At 34.1% G+C, this 8,676-nt stretch overlaps 1 protein-coding gene across 5 annotated transcripts in view; it reads left to right on the forward strand.

Moving 5' to 3' along the window:
* LOC138693094 (uncharacterized) overlaps positions 1-8,590 on the forward strand; it is a 50,308-nt gene extending 41,718 nt beyond the window's left edge. For all 5 annotated transcript variants that reach the window (XM_069816714.1, XM_069816713.1, XM_069816710.1 and 2 more), the window contains one exon: positions 7,363-8,590. In XM_069816714.1, coding sequence (XP_069672815.1) covers positions 7,363-7,710 — 348 coding nt within the window. In that variant the 3' untranslated portion in view covers positions 7,711-8,590. The remainder of the gene's footprint in view (positions 1-7,362) is intronic.
* Positions 8,591-8,676: the final 86 nt, after the last annotated feature.

The following is an 8,676-nucleotide window of genomic DNA, read 5'->3' on the forward strand; positions in this document are numbered from 1 at the left end:
ACACAACAATGTTAAAAAAATGAAACGTCCGGTGTCCTATATATAGGACGTCAGTCTTATCTGGGTTAAATTGTTTTCGCGACACTTAATGTCCGGAATTTTATTCATTGTAATTTTATATTCTGAAATCTCATATTGATTCCCAGACTGAAAGATGTACAAACGCCACTGTTTTGAAGACATGTCATGTGCCACAATGAAATGGCTGAACATATCCATGGTCTTTCAATTAACATTGCTCATTTGGAGTGAGTCTTTTCAATGAAAAATCTCTGGATTGATGAGGTCAAAGTTGTGAAATCAGAACTCTTAGTAAAGACGAACTGTAATATGTTCCTTACATGAATTGTTACTTTTGATTCCACAAACAAAGAACTGTGAAACAAAAGAAAAGGAAGTGCTAAGTATGCTTTTCAATTATAATGTTAATGCAGCTGTCGGCTGTATCATGCTTAAGTGTGAAAGACTTTTATGTCGCCAGCAGCTATCCTAGTGTCCAACCAAATATTAAAACAAAGGTACAGTTAGTGAGCATAATTCCAATTGAATATACTTTGTACATTTATTTTTAATGTGTCTTGCATTTCCGTCTGCAGGGGTTGAAACCCTAACTACATATGAGTACACACGCACACACCCACCCACGCACACAAGCACACATGCACACACACACACACACGAGTCAAAATGAAAGTGGCCGGCATCTGAGAGACTAAGTTCGAATCGGGTATTTCCATGAGTGCTCAGGACAGCCAAGATTGCGTACCGGTATATTCTTGTAGTAGTTATAATGAGCAACACAACTATTATTCACTAAAATCTTCCGAGAAAATAATTCAAATACGAAATTTAAAACAGACAGATCGTTCAGAGTGTTTAAACCGTTGCTTACGAGATTATACAAGCTGGCGCATAGCACGATCGAGAGTAGGTCTCTGAGAGTCGTGACAATTTCTGCCGCTAGGTTCTTCTCGCTGCACTATGAAATGATGAATAGTTCCATTACTAAGCATTGTGTATCGTGAAAATAGTTTGATTTATTGTGCATTATTGATCGAGTACGAAAATTATAAATATGCCAAGCATATTACAGTCTTATATGAGATTTATTGATGACTTGTTAAATATCAGTATGCAGATTTTCAGCGTCATTTAATGGAATTTACAATTTTGTTTCCCGAAAGTCTGAATTTGTTTAATTAAAAATTTTTCTTCCAAACTACATTGTTCATCTGGTTCATTTACTTTGGCAGGTTGATTGTTTTCAGTTCCGTGTTTTTCCTTCAGATTTCGTTCCCTCTAATCTGTTATAATTGTTAAAAGTGAACTACCGGTTTCTGCTACTTTCAGATATTATTATTATTATTATTATTATTATTATTATTATTATTATCATAATCAAAATCAAATTAATATCGTTCTTAGCTTGTCTTGCCTTAAGGCAATCAGTAGCGTTATTCGAGGAAAAGAGTATGATTTACCATCATCATTTATAGTGGCGAAATATTCCACGACAATGGTTAATTATTACTGCTGAATATTGACACATATACGATTTGATTATTTAGGATACAGCATACGCAGAAATGCGATTTTAATGATGAGCATGTCGAATTTAGTGTAACATACTCCCCTCATCCTCCAAGCCAAATCAAATATTATTACGACATTACGAGTAATAAATAAATAAATAATAATTACTACAATTATTCGTTGTGATAAAGTACAATTATCACTGCATGGTGTACCGAAAATTTTCCTTTATGTTTTCATTAAATTGACATGTCATGAGTGACGACAGAAAACAGCTCAGGGGAGCGAGATTCAGACATTACTAAAAATGAAATGGGGATCGGGGAGAGCAGATGCGCATGTGCCTATGGGCGGCAAATTCTAAAAAATATTGTCCCTGAGATATGTGTTTATGTTTTGGGAAATGCTCAAATTCGAAAACCATTTCTAATCACATATGTTGCAGTCTAAGTTCCTAATTAATTTCATTCTAACTCCTAATTTAAAAACTGTTTACACACACTAAAATATCATAGCATTTGCTATTACTACCCACTACTGGATTAATCTTGCACAGGATAGGGACCGATGGTGGCGGGCTTATGTGAGGGCGGCAATGAACCTGCGGGTTCCTTAAAAGCCATTTGTAAGTAATAAGTTAATCAGCAGGCCTATTAGATATTTATTTCACCGCTGCAAGTTATGCAAGAAAAATCGCACATTTGTACTAATCATGTATTGTGACTGCTGTTTGCTTTAGTAAAAATGATAACACTTCTACGTCAATATATTTTTAAAAAAGAAAGGGATAAGTTAGGCCTACTTACAAACGATTAAATTATGAAGTCAGGGAAGTGGAAGATAATACAGTACCTTAATTCATTCGAATAATAATAATAATAATAATAATAATAATAATAATAATAATAATAATAATAATAATAATAATAATAAATGGATACCTGAAAAGGGTAGACTACAGTGTTCATGTAAAATATATTAAGTTTCTTTCAATATTTCCGAAAAGGTACGGTGTATGAATTGAACAACAGAAAGGTAGTACCTTAGTTTATAATATGTAATATCTTTTAATATCAAGAATGACAGCCTTTTATTGTAATATAATTGAGACGTAGAAGTTTGGAAATTACGTCTATTATCCATAAATATTGTACGAAGCATTTAATAAGCAATGGTGAGTCCTTTAAATGTCCCAAATGTCAATGTCAATAAGTGTTCTGCTATGAATATTTAGGATGGAACAGCGCTCCGAGTGGCAGAATTGGCATTACGAGGGAACCACTACAGACGCGTATTTCAAACGCTATGCGCCAGCTTGTGTAATCTCGTAAGCAACGGTTTAAACAGTGAATATTGTAACAGAAACACTATATACTGCATAACAGGTTCTCAAGTGGAGTACGCCCATTGCTCCTTACAATACCATACTGATTGCAGTAAAACTCTTAGCGTAGGAGGTAGAGCGTTAGCTAATAGTTCTTGAGGTTGCAAGTTCAAATCTTCGTGGAGTTACTAAACTTTTTTTATTGCCTTTTAAATGCATGAGTGAAAATATAAAAGGTTTTCGTCATTTTTTTATCCTTAGAATAATTTTCGCTTTATTATTTTTTTCGTGTAAATAGAAACTTTTGCGCTAGATGGAAGTAACACTAAAGACGACAATTAGGGGCTTTCATATTAAAATCCTGTGTTGGTTAGTTCAATAATCCCTGCTTCTTTCTACTCTATTGCCTAAGGAACATTCGGTAAATATGTTGACGGTTAAGTAATTGACAATCATTAATTTGCAAGTTGTGCTACAGGGAATATGATGATTATATTAATCTACATCCGTAATCATCAGAACCTGAACATAGTAATTGAGGCGGTAGCCGGAAAAAGGGCCCATAAGCAAAAGTCATGTTTCGAGAAAACAAAGATTAAAAGATTTATTTTTATGTAATTGCGATTTGAATGCACTTTACCAAAATAACAATTTGCATACTGTTACAATAATATTTGTATACAAGTTTTTGTTAAATAATGCATTGCGACTTTAATAGTGTTAGAAATATATAATTTTATTGAAGTATTTTATAGGCCCTTTTTCCAGAGAAAAAGTTTATTTTATAAAAATACTTGCAGAAATTAAACATCAACATTGAACAATGCACATTATAGAGGTTTAGAAATTTATAATCATTGTAGTAAAATTATATTTCTTACATATATCTCATAGTTACATCATAAATTGTACTGAATGTGTAAAAATCAAGGTCTGTTAGGTACCAGAATACAGATTACAGGTTATTTAGTATTAATCTAGAATGGATTCACACTCACTTCAAAGTTTACCTTCAGAGTGCAGTTTACACTTTAGTGCACATCCTGGATGGACTCACATTCACTTTGAGGATCAACTTGACTGATGTTTGCTGAGTTCCACAACTACGCAAGGGTGCAAAGGTTCATTGAATTAGCTCCCCTGCCCTCTGTTTACAAGATATAAAAAGGAAACTATGTAAGCAAGTAGATTTTAAAACGGAGAATCGAATTAAACATTCTCCTGAAAAAGGGACTATAGACCTATGGACCCATTTTCTGGCTACCGCCTCAATTGTAAACAAGAAGAAAAACCATAATTCTGATGACAAAATATATTCTGATTTCCTGAAATTATAACCACAATTTTTCACGAATTTTTTAATCATCTCTAAGTAACAGGAATTAACATAAGCAAAATTATTTCATTATATTACACTAAAAGGAGTTGTAAAAAATAAAAGAAAGGACAGAACAAAAAATTCACTACGGAGATTCGAAGCATGCTGTGGAGGTAGCCCAAATCAGCGCCTTGTATTATGGAGTTAACTAAAGCGGCGCACAGAGGTTTACGATAGTGAACTGCGCACTCACCCAAAGGGACTTACAAAATTTTTGCTGCTCAAGAGACCGGCCACTTTCATTTTGACCAGGTGTACATACATATATTAACTGCAAGCCCCATTATATAGTAATACTACGTGCTTTGTAATTTCATTACAGCAGTTTACAGTACCTAACATATTTACCATATACCAGAACTTTAAAAAAAATGAGAATTTCTGAATATTCTGCTGAATATACAAACATTTTTTCTGACATTTTGACAATTTTAAATTTTGTCGTTTTATAATAACAATGGCTAGTGTTTCAACTTATTTACTACCACCCAGCTGCTACAGTTACAATACCTCAATATTAACTTAAGTTTTAAATTTATACAAATATTATTTAAATTGAAATCTGTCAATGTTGAAATATTATTTACCTTAATCCTAGCCTACGTATTACAATATATGTTACATAAATTAGAGTCTATCTTAATATTGATACATTATAATATACACGTGTTTAGCTGTAATCTTCATACATAAGATATCGTATAATCTTTTAATTGGAATCTGTCTTGATTAATTGGCATATTATTGTAGATCATTGAACTTCATCGATCTGATGAAGCGGACGAATATTTGCAAATACTTGCTAACTAGTTCGTCATGGGTCATAGGCCAATCTCCGGCAATGTTTCTTATGCTTTTAATCATTTCGTTTCTTTCTTTTTATAATTTTTTGCACTGGAATATCACGTGATCTGCAGTTTGTTCTTCTTCTCCACATGGACGTATTAGGTTGTTTGTAAGCCGAAATCTGTGAAGGTATGCCCTCAGCTTTCCATGGCCAGTTACCATTACTCCATTGCTGTAAACTCTGGGAAGAATGGAATTTTCTGTCGTAGTCTTGATGGGAAGTAAGCCTCACTTATTGCTCCATTCCTTGAGTCTGTCCATTGTTGTTGCCACATATCGATTCCTTTTCTGTTTTTGCTCTTTCGGTACTCTGTCGTAAACGATTTCGCGGTCTTCTGCTGCTTGCTTTGCAAGTCTATCTGCTATTTCATTCCCCTCTATTCCTGAGTGTCCTTTAATCCAGCCGAAGTGTAATTTCCTATTGGAACGTGTCAAAGTAATTATTTTTATTTTAATAGGTTCTATTAATTTATTTCTTTTGTAGTTGTTTTTCAATAAATCTCAAGTAATTTTACTATCCGTATATAATGCAACACATTTGTCGTTGTCTTCGTTCTGAATTTCTTCTATTTTTTCCCATATTTTTATTATCGCAATTTTTCCGCTTGGTTGTTGGAACACTGGCTGTGGACTTTGAATTTTAGTTCACTTGTTACAGTGCCATTTTCGTATATAATTTCTGCTGCACGGACGTTGTCTCCGGATTTACTGCCGTCTGTATAAGCCTCAATTGTATACTTAATACCATTTTCCACTTCACGAATTTCAGGAATTTCTGAAGGGTGTCGCCAAGATTTTAGTTCCAAAGGTGCATCGTATTTTTCATTGCGAACTTTCGTTGCAATGTAGGTTTGTACTGTTTGTTCTATGATTTCTTATATTTTTCATCATGGACGCGAGAAGTGTTCTGATTTTGGACTGTAATTATATTGTGAAGCTTCTCCCAATTCAACTTCACTGATATCATCACCACCTTACTCTTATTAGAATTGTTGGGCCTCCTTTGATCAACTTCAACCTTGACCAGTATGTTAAATCTTGGTTGCTAGAAGGCCGTCATGCTGTAAGAGACATCGCTAGGAAAGAGCCTGATAGCAAACGCGAAGATAATGAACAAACGGCTATGCCTTGGACAACAATCTCCTAATACTCTGTGTACCGATACTGGTATGTTATTTAGTATTTGCCTTTTTTTGCAGGTCATTTTATTTAGTACATTATGCAACGAGCCTATAATGAAGGTAATTAAGAAGTGAGTATGGATATTTATGAAACGAGCACAAGCGAGTTTCATAATTTTCATACGAGCTTCTTAATTACCATTATAGGCGAGTTTCATACGACTTTTTATGCTCGACCATATTTCTAACTTGATATTATTAATTTTTGAGTAATGTTCCGTATGTTGTGAGATGTGCACAGACGCGAAAGTATTGATTTTTTCCGAGGAACAGATGTCCACATTGACCTTGCTAGGCCATAAGAACCTACAGAGATAACATTGAAATTAAATTAGACATTGAAAAACGAGATGACAAATTGAATTTATTTGAATATTATTTACAATTAACGCTAATTATTATAGTAACAGAACATAACCTTCTGCGACAGTATTGGATTTCCAGCCTCCCTGACTTTTCGCTAATTCTCTTTCGATTGCATATCCGAGAATAATCGATACTTGCGGTTTTATAACGGTAGAAAGCTGACCTGTCATTGGCTGAACAGTTGTAACCTGAGTCGTCATTGGCTGAAAGACCTGACCTTTAATGAGTAGGTGTACTTTAATGACATGCATTAAAGGTCTGCTACCAGGTGTATAATTACTACATTTCGGCATGGTCGAGCATAAAATTTGTTAACCCACTTTGACCCAGTTTATACTAATACGAATTTGATTTGTATTCCTTCTAAAAGTGCATTAAGATGTTATGTTTTAACAGAATTTATTCTGAACTTCGTTTAGGCCTTGAATTGCCAGTGCACTCTTCACTCCAATAAATTTCACAGAGTTGCACCATCTTTTTCTGCAGAAAAAAAAGCACTGATCAGCACCATCTTCATCTTTCATTACTAGGGTTATGTAGACCCATTGCCTGTGGTGAACTCTGGATAATCTCTGATAAACTAAGTATTCGACACTTCTCGGCATTAGCATCTATAAGCCACATTTGTAGAGTTGGAGCAAATAATAGCAATTTAAAGGGCCATGCTATTGCAGAAAAAAAACAATAAAATTGAAAAAAAAATTTAAATACATAAAACTATTTCTTATTCATAGGCTAATGCAATCGAGGAACACCCGGATCAAAACACTGAAGACGAACCTACTTCTAATGATGCCAGCACAATAGACAAAGAAACATTCCGTTCACAGCCAAGAAAGAAGACAAAGTTAACAGATGAATCTTGCACAAAGGAAGCATTCAGTTGTATGAAGACATTGACTGAGATAGTGTCTAAGCGTGATGACTACTCTGTTTATGGAGAACACATTGCTAACAGACTTAGAAACAGTGGCAGATCTAAATTCGAAATAGCAATTGCACAGCATGAAATTGATAACATTTGTTTTAAATTAACAGTGGGTGGATTTTCCCAACAGAATGCTATAAATTTTTCCACATAGTCAGTTACATCTTCATGGTCTCCAACCCTTTCAGAATGTCCCCTGCTCCTTCACCTCATTATGTACCATCATCTGCTTCTTCCACACAATACACATTTCTCCAAACTGTCGTGTTGTATTTGTACCTATTGATTCACGAAACACTCAACCTCAGTCAACCAGCATTGAGGACTTTGCCGGAAGAAAGGCGGATAGACCTATACGCCCATCTCCGGGAAAACGGTTTAAAATGTAGTGAATAATTATAGTAGCGAAATTTTGTTTTGATTGTACTGTACATACCTGCAGGACAGGGCTGCATGCGTGTATAACATTTTATTCAGGTGTGTTTTAAAATCTTAGATTGCATGTATCTCAATTCGCCATATTGACGTATATGCCCTTTTTCCGGCAAACCCCTCAATTACACCACAGTATATAAAACAAACCTGTCTATATCAATATCACATATTTTTATAGTAATTGTAATACATTTGTAAGTGCCTACATTCACACTGTATAATTACAAATTAATTTTTTTTGTCATTAGTTTACGATTTCGAGAACTATTATTCCAATTTTCATTTGAAAATAAACACTACTTCTTCCTATTAATGTAGTTCTGTTGTATGTGCATACTTCATTTTTCAAGGTGTGTTACTGATGTTGCTATTGTTTTTATGATTATTATCATTACTATTATTATTATTTTAGTCACGATTCACAATATTAAAAGATTTAACACTGTGAGTTTAACCCACATATAACTATATTTTCACAAGTAAATAAGTTACGTAAAATCTTACCATCGCATAAGATCTTAAATCTTGTATGATAGCTTCACAAACTGTTGGCACTGTTATTGAAATACACTGATTTAAAATATAATCTGTACATAAGACTAGTGTGAGAATCACTACTAGCTAAAAGTCTGAGTCATAGGTAATCGATGATATTCAGGACCAGTTTACCCCTAACCATCTTTTA

Source organism: Periplaneta americana, chromosome 17, assembly GCF_040183065.1.
Source record: "Periplaneta americana isolate PAMFEO1 chromosome 17, P.americana_PAMFEO1_priV1, whole genome shotgun sequence".
NCBI lineage: Eukaryota > Metazoa > Arthropoda > Insecta > Blattodea > Blattidae > Periplaneta > Periplaneta americana.